Raw genomic sequence first — 26,453 nt, forward strand, 5'->3', positions numbered from 1 at the left:
ATGCTGTATTAATCCTCTAGCATAGAAAACAAATCTCTTGGAGGCTGGAACTCCATTGGAGGAGGACAGGGAAGCTGTTGTGTTCTGAGAATTAATCCATCCAGGAAAATCAAAAGCCAGCCACTCAATACAGTAATCAGCATGTTTTATACTATGAAAGCCCTACATTTCTCATTTAGAAAACACAACGATTACTCCATTATGTAATGCCACAAAAAACCCTTTTATTTATTTGTGTTTGTTATTATTTGGCTTATACTTATAGGTTTGTGTATATTCCATTGGTGGGCATACAAACCATTGAGTTAAGAAAAGTGTCTATTCCAAACTGGTTAAAAGGAAAAGGGAACTCCCACTGCTTATTCTACAACCAAAGATTTATCTGGATTTGCTTTGTGGACAAGATTTTAACTCTTTATAACCCAGAATAGAAAGAAATCCTTTGCATTTTTGTTTGCACAGAAAGGTCATTTTCTGTCCAGGATGCATTTTTGTTCATCTTACATTTTTGTCACTGCATTATATTATCTAATGTAAATTCTGTAAATGTGTTAAAAGAAATCTGAAAATCTTCTGAGATTTTAGAATTATAAGTTTAAACACTTCCATTTTATTTTTAAGTGCTAGTGCCTTTGACAAATCCTTCATTAAAGTTCTTTAAGGTAAAAAAACCTAAAGATTAAATCCATTACTTTTACAGAAAAACACTACTACATTTATTACATTTATTTTATTTTGAGAACCTAAAAATTGAAACAGTTTTTCTTTAACAGCTTGATAGAACTGAGTTGCCATACTTCAGTGCTATGAGTGATAATACATACCGCTGATCTTAAATAATGATTTAACTACTAGATAAACTGCAGCCTAAAAATGACGTGTAAATTTTATGGGAGTTGTCAAGGAACTGACAGTGTAGACTCCACAAAGAACACAAAAAGTATTCCCTGTGCCATTAAACTAGAGATGGTACTGAATCCTATATAGCCTTTATAAACTGGAATGCAACAGATGAAGCAATTCAAAAAAATTCTTCCAGTGTGCTGTCATACACTTTTCTGCCACATCATTTAAAAATCTCAAATAAGATATCTATTATTTTGTTGTTTTTGTTTAGGCAACACATTTGGCCTTTTGAAATCAAAGAGAACCTTTTCTCCCTTTGGTGTTTATATTAGAAAGGAGACGTTTTAAAACTACAGAAGTGATAGTCCTACCTTCGTGCATGTGATCATCTTTGTGTTTTTAGACACTTTACTACATAAAATGGCTAAAGAACTAAAAGGGGCTGCAGCTCATAGCCCCCAGCCTAAAGCCAAACATTGCCTAAAATGAGTGCACTACTGGGTGCTGGACAATAATGTCATCCAGTCAGCTCTATGGCCATGTCAGGTGAGCACTATAAATGCCTAGATCATGTGTTTAAATGGAAGGATTTCAGCTTCCCCCAATAATTTAGGATGCAGATAAGCATAAATATAAATGTCTTAGAGTTTAAAAAACTACATTTATTTTCCCTTTGAATATGGTTGTTTAAACTCTAATACATTTATATTGACAAAAGTTTATTATTCCAAATAAAGTGATGAGTGAAGTGATAGTTGACTCTTTTGTGAGACAGAATTCATTCATAGCAGTAGTATATACAGAGTTAAAAAAATTATCAGGTAATAACTTTTGTTCTGCTTTATGCATCAAGAGCCATGTTCCTTAATTTCTAAAGCAACAGTTCAGAACAAGAAGAGTTAATCATGCACTTTTTCTTCCACCCATCTCATTCATGCCACATTCCACAGTGGCTGGGTCCAACAACAATATAGGAGGGTACCTAAAATGAAGAGGCAGGGCCTTCCATTCTTCAGCCTCTCTTGAATTAATTAACTGGAAATGAGTTTTGTCAATGTTTTGGAAAGGCGGAGGGGTGAAAAGAAACTGCTAGAATTAATCACAGTGAGAAACTACCTCTTCAGCCGTCTGCCAGAGTTCAGAAAACCCATGAGAAGTGCAAAATAAAAGGAGAGTGGGTTGAGTTACCATCCAAAGGAACAAATAAAATTCAAATAAACATCCAAGTCTCCAAAATACAGACATGCCCCAGAGCAGAGGAATTCAGCATCTGTTGCCACAACAGCTTCAACTTTGTTTTTAACATACTTAGCATAAAGACTAAAAGTAACAAGATAGAAAAGATAACTTATGAATAATTTAAATACACAGAAGGCAGCATTGCATGTGTTTAATTCAGAGAGTATTTATGTACATCCAATCTCTCACTGTCATATTATATAAATACAAATATTTAAACATTCTGATTTATTTTTTTAAGTACCAACATTTACTAATTAGCTAGTTAGAACTGATTCAGCACTGCTGCTTTTAACACATCACAGAAGTGATATCTCAGTGATTTTTTAACAATTATTATCTTCAGGTATAACAAATGAGATAAGTAACCACTAATCAGTTTCCCGGCTTCATGACTCTTTTCCACTAGCAAAACAAAGAATTAATGAAATTACCACCAATCTCCAGTTTTGAAAAGGTTTTTGCATTTGTGGTGTTCATGTGTCACAGTGGTGAATGACCATTATTGTTTTACAATTTTTCTGGAAAAGGTCATAATACTTCCAGCAGTTGGAACTTAAACTGGAAAAAAAATGGAAATCCTAACAGGGCCTTCATATTGTATTATTTAGGAAATATCCCTCTTTCTACTTGGTGACAATCCTCAAAAAGTTTACATGTGGCTGCTCATGAAGTTGGGTTCTTTCGAACAGATTTCAATATTAGCTTCTCATCTCGTTTCTCAATCTCCAAACCCATGTTCTTGAGGATGGAATTGTCTGCCAGTCCCTGCTGCTCCATCTGTGCAATAACCTCTTGGTTTCTTTCATTTTGCTCAGTGAGATTTCGGATGGCATACACAGCCCACTGATTCACAACTATAGAAGAGAATTAAGGAATTTCTCATTTTACAGACAAAACAGAATGCTCATTTTAATTGTGGAATGAAACCCCCTCCCCCCAAGATTTCTAAAATGCAAGTTAGTAGAGAAAGATTCTTCAAAATTACGATCCTGACCCTGCGAACACTTATACACGAGTAACATAGCTCATGAGGTCTCACTGACTTCAGTCAAGCCAACCAAGTTTTATCCTGAATTAAAAAAAAAAAAAAAAGCAATTAACTGACCAAAACAAACAAACAAAAACAAACAAAAACGGGACACTCTTGGATCACCCCCTTCTTCCGTTGACACAGATTCTGTAAAAACAATTTTAAAAAAGCCAAATCTAATTGAAAATCATGGGAACATTTTTAACACAAAGCTAAAAAAAATCCCACTGCAGTTTTTGCAGCATTGTGCACTAAACAATCTAAAAATGAAACTAACTATAAACAAGAAACAGTGAAGCTGATTGGCTATTTTCATTTACAAATTGAGAAAACTTTCAAAAAAGGAAACAAACATAAATAGTCAATTACACTTGTATTAAAATTGTTCACGTAAATGATAAATGGTGGTGTTAGTAACATAGGCGACTTGTTTTTAAGAAACACAATGTTTTAGATGAAGTTATATAAGTTCAGTTCCTAGTGCTTGGGTCTCTATCATAAAACCCACTGACACTCAGAGGACCACGAGGTAGTTCCTGCAGAGATGCTAATGTTTGAACAGGCACAAGTGACAACCCATTTGACTCTTAAGTGAGTCCCTTCCAGCTAGGATTGAGGCATGTCAGAGGAATTAAATTCCCAGCAATATCAATCTGGCATCTTCCAAGAGAACTAAAGTATTCATTTTTATGAAATGTCAGATGTTAGTCCCAATTCTGTAGTTGAAAAGCTATGTTATGGTATCTTTTCCAAGACACCCACATGGGAGACAAACAATTCTGAATAATTTCATACAAGCTTCACATGTAGCAAGACGTGCCTGTAGCACACCACCTATTTGCAACATGTACCTCCACATGCAATAGAAGGATGCACATAATTTACTCATCTCCTTGATATCTTTTGGGCTAGACCATGTCTATGTACAGAGACATAAGAGTTTCTATTGGCATTTGCCTGTGGCTGTAGGAGAGGAACTATCTGGCTTCGGGAGGGTAGGAACCCCAGCCAAAAACGTAAGATGAAAGGAAGTCCAATTATTAATTATTTCTGTTGTGATAGAACCTACAGCAGAGATACTCAGACCTCAGTGGTTCAGGAGCCAAATTAGCGATCACTCAAAAGAGCCACAGTAGTGTGAATTCATTGTTTCATTTACTATATTTTATGTGTGAGAGAGAGAGAGTACTATATAATAATTAATATAATATATATTATTCTCATAGCAAAATGACTGACCAAGTATCATTATATCAACCACAATTGATTAATAACACAGTAAAAGCATCCTGATTGGTTAATAACTTAGATTGGTCAATAATTAAATCAGTGTTTTAATATCATGTCCTGCAAAGAGTCACTTGTGGCTTCCGAGCCTCAGTCTGAGTATCACTGACCTAGAGTATCCAGCCCCAGTATGCTAGGCACTGTACAAACATGCATTTTCTTATAATTCTCATTGTTTCCTTTGTTTCCTCTGGTTTTTGTGCCCAATTGGTGTGTCTTGCCTTATTCTTAGAGAGTAAGCTATTCTGGACAGGCACTGTGTTTCTAATCTAAACTAAGGGGTTATGAGTAATTCATGATGTCAGAGGGTTTCCGGTAACAAGTGATGGCTCTGGACTCACGAGATGGTGCCCAGCACAATGGGGCCCACTACTGGTTGGTCTTTAGGCACTACCATAATAAACTTGATTAACAATAATAATAGCATGGGCTCTTCTCCCTACCTGGGTACCCAGCTAGATAGGGCAGACTAAAGAGGCAGCTAGACTGAAGTCACATAAATCAAAGGATTCTAAACAAACACACTTATCAGGTGGTAGCTCATTTGTCACATATGATTGACTGTGTATAGCATCCCTAAAATTGGAGTAGGAGAAATCTCCAGCAAGGCCGTAGAATTATACATCTTTTGGCAAGCAGCAATGATTGATACCCATATTTTAATTAGTGCTGCATCAATAAAACTGCACTTTACCTTTCAACAAAGTATTATTATTATTACATTAATGCATTGTGAGAACTGAGACTGAAAAGTTCAACAAATGTCAGTTTTTAGGGCCTTTCCCTAAAAGAGTCAGAAGAAGATTCTTACCACCACCTTCCTCTTTCATTTTCAAGTTTCTGGCCAGTGGATGGATTTGTATGGGGCCAGAAAGGGATTGGGAAATCAAGACTGGGGGTGAAGCATGGGGGCAGGTAGGCGAAGAACCGTAAAGGAGAAAAAAGGTCTTGAAATGAGAATTCAGTAATGAAGAATATCCACTGTTCCTCTCTTGTGAGTATGTCATTATTACAGTTAAATGAATGCACAAACTATGACAGGTTTCAGAGTAACAGCCGTGTTAGTCTGTATTCGCAAAAAGAAAAGGAGTACTTGTGGCACCTTAGAGACTAACCAATTTATTTGAGCATGAGCTTTTGTGAGCTACAGCTCACTTCTCAGATGCATACCGTGTAAACTGCAGAAGACATTATATACACACAGACCATGAAACAATACCTCCTCCCACCCCACTGTCCTGCTGGTAATAGCTTATTATTATTATTATTATTAAGCTATTACCAGCAGGACAGTGGGGTGGGAGGAGGTATTGTTTCATGGTCTCTGTGTGTATATAATGTCTTCTGCAGTTTCCACGGTATGCATCCGATGAAGTGAGCTGTACCTCACAAAAGCTCATGCTCAAATAAATTGGTTAGTCTCTAAGGTGCCACAAGTACTCCTTTTCTTTGTACAAACTATGATAGTTATATAAAGCTACATTAACTGGTCATCTCTCACTGTGAATTACCAAATTTTGCAGTTAGATGAGTATATAGAAGAAGTTTACCAAATACCAAGGAAACAAAACCAAATGTGAAGGAAAATCTCTGTCATCAGCACTAATGACAAGAGTGGACAAAATCGATTGGTGAAGCATGCAAACTAATGAATGCTGTGGATGAGGGGGAGAATCAGGATCACAGTCCAGCAGTACTTCCTTACCCTATTTCAGGGCATTATCGAGGGCCAGAAGGAGAACCAGAGGGTAACATGATGATCCCCCAAGGTGAAGCAGGACATCACTCACATTGTCTCTGCCAATGGCATAGCAGGAGAATTTCACCCACTGTGTTCCATCAGGAGATATGGCTCTGAGTAGATCATTAATAGGGAGCAGATCCATTGAGAAAGGTGGTGAATTCTTTAAGTAGTAATGTTTCTGACCCAAACTCTAGTTTGTTTTGTTTTAAAAGATGAGATTTACTGTATTTTTAAACAATTAAAATTTGTATTAATCTTTGCATTGCCATTACAGGACATGAAGATGGTAATAAGATTAATTCCTTATCAGACTTCCTGAAAATGTGTGCTAACTCTAGAACAAATGATCTATTCCTATTGCCCCCATGTCAAATTAATTCATGACTATGTAATTTCTAGTACATCTTCACTAAAAATTATCTGATGAAACCCATTATCATCACACGATTTGCCATTAGCGACCACTGTACTTAAAGCTGCAAAATGATTTCAATAATATTTTCACTTGCGCTTAACTTTCTCCTTTCCATACACAGGTTTTCCATTGTACAATTCAGAGTCATGAATATGGATAACTCTCTTTGTTAGCATGCTGAGAAAGAGACCCCTGGATGGCTGTGTGCAAACCTAGACAGACTTAAGTGTCAGCAGAGATTAAAGTGAGCCCTCAGCTAATATGCACATTACCCTCTTGTTCCTCTCCAAAGATAGATAGAGAGAAAATTAAACATATTCTAAAGTCTCTAATCCTTCCAACACTTTAAGCACTTTATTGTATACTCAGCTTTAGAAAGAGAGCTTCTGAGGTTTCCATAGTTACTACAAATAAGAGCATGAGCCTGTTTGTTGTGAAATGACATAAAAGAAAAAATGCAGCAAGCATGGTAGATCTGATTTGGCAGGGTTGTCTAGACTTTTCAACAGTACATTCTGAAGTGTCAAATTAATGAATGTTAGGCGAGAAACTGAAGATTACAGTATCTTTATCACACTGGAGCTTCTATATAAAGAAGGGAGAAATGGAAAGAGTAAATCCTTGTTCCTTTTGTGAGAATTTCACTCCTTAGCAAATTAAAATATACAAGGTATAATCAAGATATAGCTAGTTTGCACATATTTATATAACTTCTCTGACCTGCCGCTATTTAATTCACAGACCCCAATATTTATTTTGATTTATACAAATGCTCTAGACTTCCTCAACATAGCCAATACATTCATCCTAAATACAGCAGTTTAAGTAGCTGTTTAAGTTAACCCACTGCAAATCACCCTTGAATAATTTGCCAACCCACAATTCCAACTACCTGGGAAAAAAGATGAGCTTGAACTGTGCCATGAGATTTGTGCTATCTTGAATTAATATGATAAATGTGGGTGAAATCTTGACCCTACTGAATTCAAAGGGATTTTTGCCATTGACTCAGGAGGGGGACAAAATTTTACCCTGTGTTTTTATTTTACCCACTAAACTTCTGCTAGGGTATATTGTTAAATTCTTGTTATTAGTAGCAGTGTGGCATGGAAACACAAATGCATTCACCACCTTTCTGATGAATTATTTCAATGTGTTTGGATGTGTCATCTTTTGTATATTAATTCCATTATATCACTGAAATTGGAAGCAGCTATATAATTTAAGTAGTATGAACTGCACAGTACGAACAGACACAGAAATGCCTTATCAGGAAACTACATAAAACATTTAAAGATTTATAATCCAAAATGTTTTAAATTCCCTTCATGACTTAACACAGTGGTTCTCAAGCAGGGGTACATGTACCCATGTTTTCTTGGGGTACAAAGAGGTCTTTACAGGCGGTATATCAACTCATCTAGATATTTGCCTACTTTTACAAAAGGCTACATAAAAAGCACTGGCAAAGTCAATAAAACCTTGAAAATTTCATAGAATGACTTGTTTTATATTGCTCTATATTCTATAAGCTGAAACGTAAGTACAATGTTTATATTCAAATTGATTTATTTTATAATTATATGGTAAATTTGAGAAAGGAAGCAACTGCTCAGTAATAGTGTGCTGTGACACTTTTGTATTTTTATGTCCGATTTTGTAAGCCAGTAGTTTTTAAATGAGGTGAAACTTGGGGGTACTCAAGACAAATCAGACTCCTCAAAGGGGTACAGTAGTCCGGAAAGGTTGAGAGCCACTGACTTAAAACATAAAAAGAAGCGCCAAGAAAATCAAAATATAAAGAACAAAAACTATAAGCAGTTCAACTTCTTAAAGAACTTGTTTGAAACAGATCTATATGGCTAGAAACTAGAAAAGTTTAAGTACAGTACTTGCTAAACTGTTTCTGCCAAGTTGCAGCTCATAATCCAAGTCTCTAGGTGTTCTATGGCCAAGAATAAAATACAAAATGCCACATTAAAAGACTCGCTTCCGTTTACAGAAGTGATTGGACCACAAAGAAAAGAAATAAACACTTTTCCCCATAAGTCTTCCAGTCCTTTCAAGCATTTTGTATCACAGTCACTTGAAAGATAATTCTTTTTGCCACTATAGAGGTTTTCTAGTCAGCTACTGGCACAATTAGTCACAGTTTGGATCAACAGACTGTGATTGACCACATGTAGTAGACACTCAGACTTTTAGTCCTTCACTATAAGCCAATTCTTTTACAAAGAACTACAAGTTATTTAATTCTTCCTATGAGTAGATTACAACAGTTTCACAAAGCCCCAACTACCATGTAAAGGTGGTAACAGTTCAATACAATGTCTTTTTTTTTCTTTATACTGTATATTTACTTTGGTTTGCCATTATTTTGTGTATTTTTAGCAATATGTACATGACACTGTCCATTTGTTTTTTTAAAGCCCTCATGTTGTTACATATGTTTCTGATCCTACACATTACTGACATTACATCCTCAACATTAGATATTCTTAGGAATTAAAACTCATACAGATTAAAACTGCTCAGTAGGCAAATATTGTGCCATACTAGAGTATTAGCCCTGAAGAGTTTGGGCTACTGGTTTTTTAGAGATACCACAGAAGTGGTGATTAGCTGAGGAAATTAATTTATTACCTATTCTGAGTTTAACAGAAGAGAGCTAGTGGCAATGCAATCTCAACCTGGAAATAATGGTTTTTTACCTGGACTGTAACTTGTGTTCTTCAAGATGAGGGTGCAAACATGTATTCCACTCAGGTGTGTGTGCACCCAGCATGCCGCAGCCAGAAAACTTTTCCACAGCAATACCCGTCAGTGTGGCACATGTGCCCTGTGGCTCCTTGTGGCCCCTCCCAAGGCTTTAAGGGCAGCACTGCCCCCCCCCCAGCTCCTTCGCACTGGAGAATAGCCTCAGAGTCTGATGCAGAGGGGACAGAGCGTGGGTCATGGAATACACGGTTGCATCCACATCTTGAAGAACAGTAACAAGACAGGTAAGTAACCGTTCTTTCTTCAAGTGGATGTAGATTTGTATTTCACTCAGGCGATTCACATGGAGCATCATAAACAATGGGGCTTGGAGTCTTTTTAAACAGTGTCTGAAGGATGACCTGGCCAAAGTTTGCAGTCTCCCTTGAAGCTGTTGCGATGGCATAATGATGAATGAATGTATGTATTCATTCATCATTATGTGCGAGGTCGCAGCCCTGCAAATGTCCAGGATAGGTACATCATTCAGAAAAGTTATGGACATTGCTTGAGCTCTTGTTGAGCGGGCAGAGAGACATTGGAGAGAAGGTGTATTGGTCACTTTGTAAGCAATGGTAATACAGAATGTGATCCATCCAGAGGTTATCTGGGCCAAGACTGCTTGGACCTGCACCCTAGCAGCATAAGAAACAAAAAGTTGACGGGACTGTCTAAATGACCTAACTCCGTCTACATAGAAGGCCAATCCCCTTCTTACATCCAAAGTATGTAAACACTTTCCTTCTGGATCATCAAGAGGTTTCGGAAAGAACACTGATAGGTATATCGTCTGTTTAGGGTGGAAGGCCAACACTAATTTAATTAAAAACTTTGGGTGAGGTCTCAAAGACACCTTGTCCTTATAAAAAAAAAAAACCACCACCAAGAATATGGTGGGCCCGCTGTTAATGCTTGCAGCTCACCTACTTTCCTTGTAGATGTGATGGCAATAAGGAAGGCCATCTTCAAAGACAAATGTGCTCAGAAGCAAGTAGAGAAAGTTTCAAACAGGGATCTCATGAGAGCGACTCACACTGTGTTAAGGTCCCATAGAGGATCTGATGCTTTTACAGGAGCACACAAGCGAGTAAATTCCCTTGAGAAACCTAGTAGCCATAGGATTGTAAAACACTGTTCTCCCCTGACCAGGTGAGTGAATGGCAGAAATCGCTGCCACGTGAGTCTTCAGGGAGCTTAAGAAAAAGCCAGAAGACTTCAAATGTGGTAAGTATTCCATAATGTCCTGGATACTTGCCCTCATAGGCTGAAATCACGCGAGCAGAAGACCAGAGTCTTTGCTAAATAGGTGGATTTAATTGATTGTTTCTTAGTGTTAAGTAAAATCTCTTGGACTGCTGCAGGCAGCTCATCTCTTCCTGATCTAGATATTGAGAAGCCATCAGTTGCAGGCTGTTGGGATCTGGATGTAGGATGTGCTCATATGAGACCAGGTCTGGAAGAGGAAACATAGGTTGTGGACGTTCCACTGAGAGGCTGCAAAGATCTGAATGTAAGCATTGTCTTGATCAAGTTGGGGGCGATTAGAATAATCTTGGTGTAATCCTACTTCAATTTGAGGATGACTTTCAAGATCAGTGGAATCTGAGTAAAGACATACAGTAGGCCTGGTCCCTGTTTCAACAGAAAGGCATCAGTCAATGAACCAGGAATGAGGCCAGCTAGAGGCCAAAACTGATGGCATTTCTTGTGGTCTTTTGTACCATTCTTCTAAGCAATTCCTGATATGATGAGCCTGGGGCTCTTGAGTCCTCTGGAGAGGGTGAGAATGAATTGACCGAAGACAAAGTAGCCTCCTGAGATAGATCTTGTTTGCCCAATAATTTGTTGGGCTGATTGTTAAGTAGGGAGAGCTTCTGGCTGCTCTTCCAGTAGACGAGGCTCTGATGTGGACAGTTCCAGGACTTTCCCCTGGAACTGGATAGAAATCAAGATCTGAGGATCTAGGGGCCTCTAAAGGGTTCCCCATAAGCCAGTAGGGCATCAGAGGCCAAAATGTTTCAGTCCACGCTAGCCTTTCCTTACTAAGTGACCGATACCCATTATGATCAGAGATCTCCCTTTTGAGGTGGTCTGGTTGATTTACTGGATTTTTCTTGCCTTGACAGGGATGGAGATGGGTCTGACCTGTATCCAAAGGGGTCCTCTGAATAAGCAGTCAGCACAGGAGGCACCCAACCAGGCAAGGCTACCGTCCACCTTACAGCGGAATGAAAGTAAGGTCAGAATAAGCGGTGGCACTGCAGGGGTACCACGTCTCAGTTCACACAAGGTCTAGCTGCTAAGCCTAGTTCCAAAGCAGGCTATGCAGGAGCATAGCCTGGCTTCAACAGCCATGTCAGTGAAGGACCTGGTACCAGAGGCAAAGCTGAGGGTGCGGTCAGTGCTGAATTTGAAGCATGTCTCAGCACCCAAGCACCAGATGGCATAGACAAAGCAGTCTTAGATTGTCTTTTAACTGATATTGATGCCGGTGTTGACAATATTCTGTCCCTGATGCAGAAGAAGTTGAAGGCCCGGGACAAGCCAGAGATAACAGCAGCTCCACTGACTCCTACATCAACAGTGAACCACAGACAGATAGATGGAGCAGGTCCTTCACTTCCTCATGTGTCTGTGTGGTGGCAGGTACTGAAATGGGTACCGCTGAAACAGTGTCCACTGGCACCACATTTGACAGTCTCTGCCATGACGGATCCAGATTTGACGGTATGTTACCAAGAGTTTCTTGCTTTATTGCCAGGCAGACATGGGCTGATAGTGCAGCTCTACTTTGGGTACCTGATAAATCTAAGTGTTGCTCCAATCCACCCTCTGAGGTGGAAGACAAGCCACTCACTGAGCTCAAGTGGCTCCTATAAGTCTTACGGGTCCTTTGGCATGGAACCCCTGGAGAGGAAGACTGATCTCTCCTTCAAAAGGAATCCAAGTTCAAGAGCCTGTTCGAAGTCTATCATAGTCGTGGTTGACTGTGCATAGACAAAGCAATCTGGTGCCAGTGCAGAGGTAGGCCTCATTGTGTGTTCCAGGAAGTGCTGCTCGAGGCGCAGATCCCTAGAACTCTGAGTATGTTTCTTGAAGGAGTGGCGGATGCTACACCTCTCCTTGACTTGTCCTTCACCGAGACAGCAACCAATGTGTGTGGATCTCTGTTAGGAATAGAGTTCCCACACAAAGGGCATTGCTTGAAGCTCAGAGAACACTGCATGTCCAGATGCTCAGCAACACCTACTAATTACAGTAGCAAATAACCTAGAATAAAAACTGAAAACAATGAAGAAAACCAAAAGGGTACTAACTACTTACAAAATTAAGTAACCTAATAGTTAACTAAACAGAAAAAAATGTAAGGAAAACCACACGGAGTGGTGCAAGTGGTATTAAGGAACCGAGGGGAGTCAGGATGCTGCTGTCCTTATATAGTCTTAAGGGGGGCCATGAGGAGAGAAACACAGGGCATGGTTGCCGCTCCAACAGGTACTGCTGTGAAAAACGTTTCCAGCTCCAACATACTGGTTGCACACATACTTGAGTGCTATACATATCTATGTTCATGTACATGTCTATCAATTAGATTTTAAGTGTTGTATCTTAAATTCTTGTAATGCACTTTGAGCTCTCATCAGGCATAATTGTAAAAAACTTTGAAATAAATAAGGAAGGTCAAAAAATTTCAACTAGCGTTACTATTTATAACCTAGTGCTGTAAGTATACATACCAAAACCATTCAATCTCTGCTCCCTGTAATCTGCATACAAAATTGATATGTATTAAAACCTAACTGGGAGTGATAAAAACCATACAATATAAACAAATTCAATACAGAGAAGAGACACAGCCAGATTATAAAATTACAGAAAACCTATTACACTCACACACAATTCAAACAGGACGAACGTTACTTAGTCCTTATCCAGGAAAAAATCGTAATAAGCCCCAGCACTTGCTTTACTTACCTGCAGAGACACTTGATAATTGATTCTACAACTATTAGAACTGAAAATACCAATATTTAGGTTGGCAAAAGTATCTCCCATCTACAGTGGAACAGACTGGTTTAAGAGCCAATGTGATGTAGGAATGGGGGAGAGGGGGGAGAAGCAACCACTATACTAATATGCACTTCCAGTATGAACTGCAGCGGAATTTCTGCAGCAGAATGGTTACCCAGAGCTTGATCCCTGGTTCCTGCAGGAAAATTCCTGAGGGGCCTAAAGGCAGGGACATTTCAGGGGATTCTGACAGGGATTTGTCCCTGATCGTACTACCAGAGGTGTGGTTTTTAACCCTGTGCAACAGGCAGGGAACCAAGACCTCTCCCAACTCCAAACTATTCTGAGAGCTTAGCAGGAGGTTAGGGCCATCCATCTCTGAACTAGCTATTTTATGCAATCTCCCCTACTGCTTGGCAGCAAAGCTTCCTGTGATCTGCATTATCAGGGCTTCTGCAGCAGGCACTTATCCCTAGCATTCTGATCTCTACAGGACTGGAAAAGGGATGACAAGCATACAGCCCTTTGAATGGATCCCATTTACAAACTTGTGCCCACAAAACATTTACTGATAAAACGAAGTTAATCTCGGCTGCTCATCCTGTATGCCAATTTTTAGAACAATACAGTTCATACTGACCAAGATTTTCAACAGTACCATTAATAGTTTATAAATGAAAAATGTCGGCTCTGCCTGATTTATAGCAGACCTATTTCACTGTTTCTACAACAGTTTCAATAATTTTAATCATTTCAGTAACAGAAAAGAGATGAGCTTAAATATTTTTCTACTTCCCATAACTCTACACATTTCTTCCTACACTCCCATCCCTAATTCACCCCTTAATTCACTTGGTCTCTTTCTCTTACTATTGAATTTACAGCTTTTTCATGTTATCCCTATGCTTAGAACCTTTCCTAATCTCATGTAGCAAATGATCTCCACCTTCTGACCCATTTCTTCCTCTGACATTCCAATGTAGAGCTCCTCTCCAAGATATATGGCTTCTAATTTGGGTCCTATTTTTGTTATTATGTATGTTTAAATTAAAATGCAAGTTCTTCAAGGGAGGGATTTATCATAAATTGGTAGATCTGAAGACCAGAAGGGATCATTATGATCATTCCAATCTGACCGCCAGCATAACCCAGGCTATAGATGCTCACTCAGTAATTCCTGCATCAAATCTTCCCATGAGCTATTGGCTATCCTTTAGAAAGACGTCCAATCTTGATCTAAAGACTTCAAATTATGGAGAATTCACTACGTCACTGGGTAACTTGTTCCAGTGGTTAATTACTCTCACTGTTAAAAATGTGTGTCTTATTTTACTCCTAGGGAAAATCTGTGCCACTGACGTGCAGAAGAAAAATGCCTTCCCTCCCCACAGATTCTCTCTGCTTCCTTGCAGAAAATGGTTTCTGTGCTCACTCATTCCTCCCAGCAGCTCAGACACTCTGTTTGGGCAGCTGGGGGAGAGGGGTCTGGGGATGCTCCAGGGTGCCCAGAGACATTAGTCCCAGCTGGGCAGGAGCGGTGGGGGAGGACGACAGAGATGGAGTTCCTCCTCCCCCTTCCCTGCACAGAGCTGCCAGGGCTCAGTCAGATTAACCCCACGAAACTTCCCCATAGCTGCAGGAAAGTCTGCATCGCAGGGGGAGGGAAGGATTTCATGGGAGTGGGTCTGGGTATGTGGGGGAATAAGGCTCAGTGGGGTGGGAGGTCAGGTTGGATGCAAGGGGTTCTGGGTTGGGCGGATAGGGGAAGCAGCTGCCTATACAGTGACTCCTCCCACACCCACACACCTGGAAACTATTTATTCATAAATATTTTAAAGATTCCTTTACCCATTTAAATGTAGGTAGTTGACAAGAGAGTTTATTTTGATCACTTCAAGAATATTAATTCCTAAAATTTCAGATTGACCTTTGTTTATTTTAAAGCCTGACATAAGCCTATATTCCAAAGTCAATTGTTCCATTATGTTTAAGGAAGCTTCTAGATCCTGAAAAATAACAATTCATTGTCAGCATATAAAACTATTTTGTGTTCTGATCCAGAAAGTGTTTTGATGCCTTTACCAATGGACAAGTTCTCACATTTATTGCAAATGACTCCACTGCCAAAGCAAATAATGGGGGGGGGGGGGGGGGAAGGAAGTGCAAGAACAACAGGCAATCCTGTCTCATACTCCTAGACAAATTAAAAAAAAAAGGCTTGATGGACCATTAACCACAACTGATGCTCAAGGATGTGTATATAGGGCCAACCTGCCCCTGGACAACTGATTTCCAATCTGACTGAGATATTTCTACTCCAGTCAGTTGAAGGGTCTCTCAGAATCAAAAGAAAACAGCAGATGGGAAAAATCACAGATTAAATTCAGAGTTGTTCTGATATTATCAAATAGACGCCTGCCAGCAATGAATCCATACTGGTCATGGTGAACATATTTGGGCAAAATTACACTCAATCTGGTGGCTAGCACCTCAGCATAAATTTTAGCATCCACACTAATTAAAGAAATAGGTCTGTATGATGTGCAATTGGTAAGATCTTTTCTTTCTATAAGAATGACCCTAATTTTTACCTTCTTCCATGAATCTGGAATCTCTTTCCCCTCCAGTATAAACAATTCAGTTAAAATAGGGACCAGAACTTGCTTTATTGCTCTATAATACTTCACAGAAAACCCATCAGCACCTGGAGCTTTATTTGATTTTAAATACTTAAGAATTATAACTTCAAATTCATTTGCAGCAATCTGCCGCAGTCTCAGATATCAACTTACAAGTTCAGGATTTGGATGTTCTGAAGCATACAAAATATGGAAAAAGCAAGGTTTCAGAAATCTGTTTGATGCCAGTTATTAAATCTCCCTTTTCATGTCTAATCAGAGAGATGGTTGATTTATCTTGCTTATTTTTAACTTTCTAGCTAAAAGCCTACCAGTTTTATTGCCCTTTTCATAATATAAGTGTTTGCTCAGCCTTGCCTGTTTGTAACAGGTTAATCTCATTTATTTTCTTATACACGCTTTCAGGTCCTGTAGATTTATAACTATCTTCGAAAACAAAGTTCTTTAGTCAAACTCTCTTCTTCAGGAGTGCTCATCTTTTTGAGGTATGATGCTTTATTTATAAAGATTCCCCTCCTTACCACCTTTCCAGCATTGCAAAGAAGATTTTTATTGATGCCTTCCTTATTTCCTTCTATATATTTCTGAAAATCTTCTTCCAGTTCTTTAATTCTAAGGGTGTGGGGGAGAGGGGAGAGTTGTCTCTTCAACTGCCAAGCCCTTTGTTTTTCCCCTGAATCTCAAACTTCTCATGTAATATATGCGGGGGCATGATCAGACCAAATTATAACTCCCAGATTAACAAAAAATAAACTTCTATAAACAAAAATCCTATCAATCCTGGAATAAGATCCATGAGTAGCAGAACAATATGTATAGTGCCGGACATCTAGATTCATCTTCTGCCAGACATCCACCAGAACAAATTTGCACTTGCTCCTCCCAAATCCCCTGTGTGTACATTTAATCAATCTAAAGTAGGATTAAGCATCTCGTTAAAATCCACCCCTATGAATAATGTGCCCTTCCCTAAAACTTCCTAAATCCCTAAAAAAACTGATCAAAAAGGGTGGTTGCCCTTGACTGGGAGCATATACTTTGACTAAGGTGAGATCCAGATCTTAGAAAAAACACATTGAATAGCATTGGGCTGACAACAGATTCCTGCAGGATCCCACTAGAAACCTGCCCACTGAGTAAGGATTCCTGATGTGCAATTACTTTTTGATATCTATCAGTTAACCAGTTTTTAATCCATTTAATATGTATTCTCATGTTCTCTCTCTTTATGCGAGTGAAAAGCACAAGGTTCACTCATCTAGCAGCATTACAAAGACTAAAAATAATTAAATGACCAATTTTAATATGGAATTTTTGTCAAGTATTGTAGAGCTACTGGGCTACAATAAACATTTAGGGATATCAGGCTATTTTTATAACAATGTCCCATGCCAAAGCTTACAAAACTTTAAAAAATTAAGCCATAACCTCTAGTTTGTTTTACTTTTTCCTACACTCAAATCTGTAACACTAGCTTAAAACCATATATATGACATTCATTTTTGCTGCTAAGGCTGCCAATTTTTTTAAAATTATGACTTACATGTTTAATAGAAACCCATAATTTATGAGTAGCTATAAATCTTTTGGTTTTAGATGAGAAAGAAGTCACACTCTTGATCAATTTGTGTGTGTCTGAGCCTGTGTCGCGTGTGTATAAATACAGAAACATGTATACTTCAGTAGCTTTTCAAAGGCTGGCATGAAAATCTACCAATCCAGGCACAAAATCCACTCAACCCATACTTCATTTTCTATGATGAGTGATAATGAAAACAAGCATATTTTATATTCTTAAGTAGAACTGTACAAGACTGATTTTATACATCTTTCCATCTGTACATTTTTACACCTTTGGTGTGCTAAATATATGGTTCGCTAGGAGAGGATGCTACCACTTCTTTAGTATTATTACCCTCCTAGACGGTAAACTTTTGGCACCAGATCTAATGGACGAGCTAACGTATACCTGAGATGTGTTCATATAACCTGTAACTTACTATTCATAAGTCTCCAGCAGGGGGCAAAGGAAGCTGACCTACATTCAGGACAAAAAGCTCTCTTTTCTAGATCTTTAAAATATTCTTCCTTAGAGTGTGCAAGTCAATAAAGTACCTTAACACATGCTTATCTTTTAGCATGTGCTTAAGTCTTATTTACTTCAAAGGGACAAACGTGCTTAAGTGCTTTAGTTGATTCAGAGTCTTTGAGTAACATTTGGGGCATATTTCCTGTCTCTGCTGTTATTTAGAATTTTCTAATGCGCTGTGACACACAAATAATGGAAACAAGTGAAGTGATTGAAAATACTTTCAACACTATCATGTACACCAGGTGATGTCCATCAGTGTGAAGCAAAAATTTTGAAGCAAGCGTCAGAGGAAAAAATATTTGGTGAAGTTTTTCCTCTTTGGTTTATGCAACATGGCTGCCATTAGTACAGATCAGGCCTGCTTCAAATTGTGTGTCAAGGGAATTTCATGACCATATAACCTAAAACATAAATCTCTCTAGATTTTTTCAGTTCAATTTGTGTTTCATTTTTGAGTGTTTTACACTATTTATTTTAAAAAAATAAATGTAGCTGAATTTCAAACCAAATGTTTTAAAATGAAAAGTCAAAAAATTTCATTTTCAAATGACCTGCCTAACTTTATTTATATATTGCAAATAGTTTTGGTGCCCCTCAAAAAAGCATTTTTTGGTGTGAATTTACTATTCACTGGAAAAAAAATCCGACTCTTAATTGCAGTAATCAAGACAGAAGATGTCAAGGGCCTGTAAGAGAGCTTTAGTGATGGAGAAAAAGGATTTTGGAAATATTATGGAGAAAGTAGCAGCAAGATTTGAACATGGTCTAGATTTGTGGAGCAAGCGTCAGAAAAGAGTCAAAGATGGTCCCCAGTTTACTGGCTTAAGCAACAGGGAAAATGGCATTGTTGTCAATAGTGACAGAAAATAGGGTAAGGCTGGAAGGATCTGTGAGGAAAGATGAGGAGTTCAGCTTTGCCAATGTTAAGTCTGACATTTCTGGAGAGACATGCAAGAGGAGATGTCAAAAAGACAGGTTGAAATATGGAAGCTTTTTGCAGAAGGCATTCCATTTTTAAAACTATTTTTGGACCACTCCTTTAAAAAAGAATTTTTGGGTCTCAAATTTCTCATGCTTAGTCTCAGCCCAGAGGGTGGGGTTTTCAAGAATTCAAGAACTCTCTTTCAAGAATTCAAGCTTGTCATAGATTTAAGTCATCGAAAGAGGGTTAGGGCACAGGACAACTATGACAAAATTTGGTTTAGAAATAATGAGTTATTAATTCCTTACTTTTACATACATGAGTTGGTGTTTTCAGAGTTTATTCTTCTGAAGGGACTTACAAATATTATAATGTGTACAAGAAGGTCCTCACAAATGTTACAATACACCTGGCGTTACTTCGTCTGGATCTGCACAAGTAGTACCTGTGTACTGTGCTAATAGTCATAGTTGGTACTGGTAGGAATTATGAAAAAGGGTGAGGGATTTCAACCACAAAGACTTCCAAATGTACATCTCTGCCTGGGTGTAACATGGCAGATTTATATGATCTAAAGAAAGCTTGAACTTTATTTACTTACTTACTCAGGGTAAGCACAGCTCAAAACCTTTTTCAGTATTGAAGACTCATAGTATAAATGCATCCTGAGATGAACAAATTACAGGAAGCACAGTGAACTGCAATGCTATCCGGGAGATCTAGGCTTTATTTTTAATTCAGTTAATCTCGTCTCCCAGGACATTAATAAGAGCAAAAACAAAATATGATTGCCAGCATCACTAACCTGGAGGAATACTATCACAAATTATACCCTGTCTAGATATTATGAAATATAGAACCTTGTGGTTGGGTCAGTACCTGGATACAATACCTCTAAGAAATAACTATATACACACACATATGTATCCCCTTTCATCCAAAGACCTCAAAATGCTTGGCAATCGTTAACTAATTATACCTAATCGTTAACTAATTATACTTCTCTCCAAGAAGTAGAGGAGTAAACTGAAGTACAGAAGGTTAAGAGGCCTGACCAGCTTCACACTGCCAGTCAATGGCATTTGGGCACAGAACTCAGGAATCTTTACTCCCAATGTGATGTCTTAATCATTACACTGCAGAGAAAAAAATAATTACAAAAACAAGGTATTTTTCATCTACAGAATCTCTTCCCTGAACTGCCAATCACACTTCTCCTCTTGCTGTTTAGTGTTTTTCATATTCGGAATGACCTTGAATTTAAAGCAGAGAGTGCACTCATTTGTCATAGTAACAGGATAGGTGAGAATTATTTGTGCAGCTGGTAGAGGAAGGACATTCTGTATTCTCTCTTCCTAAAAAAAATTTCTGTAAAAGAAAATAAAAAACCTAAGCTAACTGCTGAATTTGTATGAACATTTAAATTCACCAAACTCAGGAAAGGCTCAGTTAAGCTGCTCAAACACCATCCTTAATTTTCACGTTAGCTCCTATAAGACCCAAACAAGGCTACAGCCTCACAGTACAAGGCATTGTACAAAGACATGGTAAGAGACACTCCTGCCACAGACAGGGTACAATCTCAGTAGACAAGTTAAAATTTTGGTGAAAGGAAGTATTACCACCCCATTTTACAGACGGAAAATTGATGCAAAGTGAGTTTGGAGATGGGATTTTCAAAGATGCCCAAAGGTGCTGGGTGCCCAGCTCTCAATCACTTTCAATAGGAACAGGGCATCTAATTTCCTTAGGTGCTTCTGAAAAACCCTCTCTAAGTCTTAGTGACTTGTCCAATGTCAGAAGTTGGTGCAGTACAGCTGGGAATGGAGTCTAGACGGCCTGAGTCCCAGGCCACTGTCTTTACTACAAAATCATCTTTCCTCTCTGAAGACTAGAAGCCTTACATTTTATCTGCAAGAGTCTTCACACCCTCTGGCCCCTTAGTAGCAGGAGTGTTTGGGGAGTGGGCAAGTGATCTTCCTCAGTGAAAGGAGTCTCAACTGGGGTTGAGAACCACTGGTCTACAGGGAGCAGGGTAAGGATAGTGTATTTCAAATGGAAAGATCTTGGTTTGTAGGCAGTGTTTGGGAGAGTACTAGTACTGTTTTCTCCCTGGGCACGCACCATGTTAGGTGAAATACCATTGTCCTGTCTATGCCTATGAAAATATAGAATTGAGTAATGCACCTAAAAATTATTGAACACATTGAGAGAGTCTGTGGCAAGCTTTTCAAAGAAAGGCAACGTACTAGAGATAGCCACATTTATGTGAAAAAGCCCAACTATATGATGGCTCACTCTAAAAATTTTATAACCCTTCTATTTTTGCTTTCTACTGGTTTCTATTCAGCACTGAGGCTTTTTCACAGTATGTGGCCTGTTTTAGGTTGCACTCTGTAACTCTGAAATAAAATGTCTGTCAATTCCCCCAAAAGTCTTTCCTGGCATTTTACAAAAACAAACTGCCATTGTTGTAGAGCATAGCAACTTGATTTTTTCTAGCTTTAGCCAGAGGTTTCATGAACCACAATTATACAAGCTGCTGCCATGAAGTCAAACATATTTTGAATCTACCTCTCAGATGACTTTCAGACTGAATATAATGGTAGAAGTTTAAAAGGGAGTATCTGAAAATTAGCTTTTATCTATATTTTCAATATTTTTATCCATTATCCAAACTAAGGTCTCTGTGTGTGTGGATTCACAGCAACCACTGGAATAAGAAAGCCTAAAGCAACCACAGGTTTCCCTTTCAATAATGCTGCCAATTCTTGCTTCTCATAAGCGCCCAGCTGCATGATTATCTAAAAAAGGCAGTCCCTATTTTTCCTTCAAGTATTACTGCACTTTTGGTTACAGAAAATTTTGCCAGACTGGAGTTCATATAACACAGACACTTACTGTACAGGTCATTCAAGTTAAAGAGACTTGCTGTTGTAATCAGCCAGATGTAAAACAGCATATTAGCAGATGTGTAAAAATCTTCATTCCAACATCCATACAAAATCTGAACACATTTTGAAAAACACTATATATTCAGACCTGTATTTGGAAACAGAGTTTTGGAAGTAGTGGATTATTCAACAGAATTATGTAATGGAGAATTAAATTTCAAGACAATTACAGAGGTGTGTTAACTTTAAATGGCAGAACTTACCAATTGTTATCAAACTGCAATAACTTTGATAGAATAGGATTAACTGGTCTAAGTTTAGGAAAAAAATCTGTTGACTTTTTCCCCAGACAACCACTGTCTCTCTAGAACGTGAGCAGTATGCTTCTGGTGCTCCTAAATGGCAGAAAAAGAGCACAAAACAAATGGAAAGCAAGCCACAGGGCACTCTATTGCTAATTAAAAATGTATTGGAAAGTCCTCAAAAATATACTTGCCACACTACATAAAAGTCATTACAAAGGTATTCATGAGAGGTTATGGCACAGCAAAATTCTGCTTAGAGTGGCCTTTGTCAAGGCAACTTTGAGTTAGGCCACTCCAGTAATAATTGCTACTTTCAAGTTTACCTTAAAATAGACCTTTTTGACCAAAACATTGAGCCCAAAGAATCCCTTGGATAAGTAAATAGGAAAGGACTACATTTCCTTAAGAAGAAGAAAACAGTTCCTAACTGGACGTACATTGGGTGTGCACTTATAGTTTCTTTCTTTTTTTTTTATGTGAAGAAAAAGAAACCTTATTTGCCATTAACTGCAGTTTTACTTGGTTTCTTGTATAGATCAATTTTTATAACATAGGCATGTGCCACTGGTGCTGAGCTAGAAAACTCCATGGGAGCAGAAACAATAAGGCCATGAGCATCCTTCCTTTGGGGGTCTGAATCTTCAGACGCCATATAAAGAGCCATAGGCCCAGTTCTACTCCAATTTCTCTTCCTTCTATCCAAGTCGCACAGAGGCCAAATCTTCAGCTAATGTTTATCAACACTGTTCCACTGACTTATATGGAACTATGTAAACTTACACCAGTTGAGGATCTAACTCAAAGAAGCTGTGTAGATGGGTTGGAAGTAAATCTATATGCACAATCATCTTTGATGATTTTTCTTTTACTTTTGAAAACTGCCTGTTTAGATACCCTGCTAGGGAAAACTAACCCATCATCCAATTCTTAAAGATGTGGGTCAGATCTGACTAGACAGACTGCTTGACAGCTTTCTGAAACTGGACATCCAATCTCAGTGCAACATCAAGAGGCTAAGGCTGCCTGGATATCTTATCTGAGCTCCAACGAATAGGTTTACTAGTCATCAAGATGGAGATATTTCTTAGGTACACCATAGAAGCTGTTCTAGATCTAATGGAATATAATCTTAGGGGTCCATAACTGGTCTACATCAACAGTAATTAATTTTGAAAATGTCATAGAGACTTCCTCCCCTTTGGATTTATTTCCATCAGATACCAATAAAGGGACTTATGAAAGGATTTTGTCCTCTCTAAATAATTACAAACAGCTCTTTCAACTTCTAACTTGGCAGTTTAGCACCTCCTTGTAAATTGTGTGCTTTACAGGAGGAAAAAAAGCATTTGTAAAGGTTTTCTCTGCAAAAATTATGGAATCTTTTACATGCAATTCTCTTTTGATGATTTTGTGTGTCAAATTTGGAGACTGAATTCAATTAGTGAAATATAGAATATAGGAATGTTAGACCTTTTTTAAGTGGAAATCAAAATGCAACCTTAACTACAGCATCATTACAGATGCCTTCATAATAAATATCAAAAATAAAAATAGATATCTATGCAATGTTTAGTAGGAAATCTAAGCAGTTTTCCTATAAAAAAGAAATCTGAGTTTAACCTACTGGGAAAGGCTTAACCCAAGAGAAATCTGAGAAATGCAGCCAAGAATTAAAGCTAAACCACAAAAATAGGCATTGGAACTGTAAAAGTGAATTTGGGGAAATACCCTCTATTTAAAGTTCTTAGGTGTTTCTGTAAACCCCCGAGGGAGTAATATTGTGAGCGGCTGAACAACTCTTGCGAGGTGACAAGAACTCAACTCTCGGTAAAGTCATTAAGTGTTGAGGGCATTCCTCAATTTACACAATCTAGGCCTAAATCCTCACCTGATTGCTGAAGAGTGCAGTTAGAGCTATAGCTAGGAGTGGCTCTATATTGCATCTTATCATGAATTTATATCATTTCATTGTTCGTTTTTCTCAAAGTAATTTTATACAAAATGCTTTTGAAACTAAAAAATGGATTTCAGAGTAACAGCCGTGTTAGTCTGTATTCTCAAAAAGAAAAGGAGTACTTGTGGCACCTTAGAGACTAACAAATTTATTTGAGCCTAAGCTTTCGTGAGCTACAGCTCACTTCATTGGATGCATACTGTGGAAAGTGTAGAAGATCTTTTTCTATACACACACAGCATGAAAAAATACCTCCTCCCACCCCACTCTGAGGTATTTTTTCATGCTTTGTGTGTATAGAAAAAGATCTTCTACACTTTCCACAGTATGCATCCGATGAAGTGAGCTGTAGCTCACGAAAGCTTATGCTCAAATAAATTGGTTAGTCTCTAAGGTGCCACAAGTACTCTTTCTTTTTAAAAAATTGATTATATATTTACACTTGACATTACAGACCTGATTTTTTTTTTTTTTTATTTAAAATGACAGACCCTTGGAAAGAAATCACAGGCATTTAAATGAAACTCAATCTTTCTACTCTTGTGGACAAAATGAAAAACATGCAGAGATAACAATTTAGTAAGATGAAGCCTGAAATCCTTAGGGTTTTCATTTTCTAAAGACTTTAAAAAAAAATTTTTTTTAACTCTGACTGCTCCTAGGCATTGTACAGTTATAAGAGTGATTAGATTCTGTCAAATGTTTAATTTAGTTGGAAATGGTTATGTGTCCTTTCCAGATACAGCAACAAGTTGAAAGGAATGTAGGAGAATGGTTCTGCTGAGATTACCTTCAAAATGTATTATCAAGGAAAACAGCAACACAATTACAAGTGATCATGTATAATGAGCTTTGTGTCAGTCTAAAAATCTATCAGAACAGCCACCCAAGGTCTTGTATTTAAAAAAAAAAAGAAATAAAAAGAAAGGGAAGACAGACCAAGTGTCTTTAGATCAGAGTTGCAATTCTGGCAATTTTTTTTTTTTTTTTTTAAGTGGAAGTGGGCAGGCTGTCTAATCTCAGTAAAGGTGGATTTTTTGCTTACAGACAGTGTAGATAAAACTTGTTCCAAATTGAGGTTGAAAATCAAATCTCCTTAGATTATTATAATTTAAAGATACATTCATCTTTTTTACACTCATATTTGATCAACAAACATGATCTAGCCTTAGTGCCCAGACGTAGCAGAATGTACTACAAAGCAGGAGACCAGAAACTAATTCTGAACTCTTCCGTTTGCTCCCCCAGTGAGACATGCTGGGAATGCATCACATGTGGAATGCTTAAGAGGAGGGGGAAGTCAAATTCATGCTGCATAACAGCATTAAAGGAGTACTAGGCCTTAAGGATAAATGTGGTCTCCTAAGGTCTGTACACAAGGGAAAGGGAGAGTGGAGAACATCGTTATGAAAGTGCAGGTTCAGACACTTATTTCATAAGCCAGTGAAATTCCAATATATCATCTGGAATGGATCCATCACTCATGTGTGAGAATATGATAGTAGGGAGAGAAACTGTGACTAAATATGGTCAGATATTTGACGCTGAGAAAGTCCTGAAGGCAGTAGCCAAAAATAGAGAATCAAAATAATAATTTTGACCATTTCAGAAAAGTTTGTCACAGCAAAGCAGGGCCTTACTACCCACCCACCCATTTTAAAAGAAGTTGTTGAATTTTGTATGTTAATAAGAATGCATTTAAGCAATAAGAAGGCATAACAGAACCAAGTGCTAGCTAACGTGAAAGAAAAGATTAACGCAACACTGGTATCCCAGTGACAACTCCACAAGAGAATGAGAAAATTCAGGGTTAAAGTACCCACAGCAATCTGAACACTGCCCCCTTGTGTGTGTGCACAACAAGTCTGTGATGAAAGCTCATATTAAACGGTGTTACTACATTAGATAAACCTTTAAATTCAAGCAAGTGGCATTTCACTCTCTCTCCAAAGTGGTACAATGTCTATAATTGCACTCATAAAAAGTCAATTTATATCAAAATATATGGAAAAATATTACATTAGCTAAAATGTTTTAAATAGCTGAGCTTTGTTAAGAATATAAAAATGGCCATAATGGGTCAAACCAATGGTGCAATTAGTCCAGTATCCTGTCTTTCAACAGCGGACAAGGACAGATGCTTCAAAGGGGATGAACAGAACAGGGCAATTGTCAAGTGATTCATCCAGTGGTGAGCTGAAGCCAGTTCACACCGGTTCGCATGAATCAGTTTTTAAATTTTGAAGCAGTTTTAGAACCGGTTGTTAACTTGCTTCCCTGCAGGGGGCGCTGAGGCTTTGATGGGCTCCGGCCGG

At 38.2% G+C, this 26,453-nt stretch overlaps 1 protein-coding gene across 3 annotated transcripts in view; it reads right to left on the reverse strand.

Annotated features, from left to right (window-relative positions):
* Positions 1 to 2,221: 2,221 nt before the first annotated feature.
* ATXN10 (ataxin 10) overlaps positions 2,222 to 26,453 on the reverse strand; it is a 159,779-nt gene continuing 135,547 nt past the window's right edge. For 2 of the 3 annotated variants that reach the window (XM_048824729.2, XM_075121209.1), the window contains one exon: positions 2,222 to 2,942. In XM_048824729.2, the coding sequence (XP_048680686.2) occupies positions 2,752 to 2,942 (191 nt within the window). In that variant the 3' untranslated portion in view covers positions 2,222 to 2,751. Of the gene's footprint in view, positions 2,943 to 24,665; positions 24,929 to 26,453 lie in introns of those variants that run through there. The other variant, XM_048824690.2, reaches the window with a different exon arrangement.

Source organism: Caretta caretta, chromosome 1 (assembly GCF_965140235.1).
Source record: "Caretta caretta isolate rCarCar2 chromosome 1, rCarCar1.hap1, whole genome shotgun sequence".
In the NCBI taxonomy this organism is placed as follows: Eukaryota; Metazoa; Chordata; order Testudines; family Cheloniidae; genus Caretta; species Caretta caretta.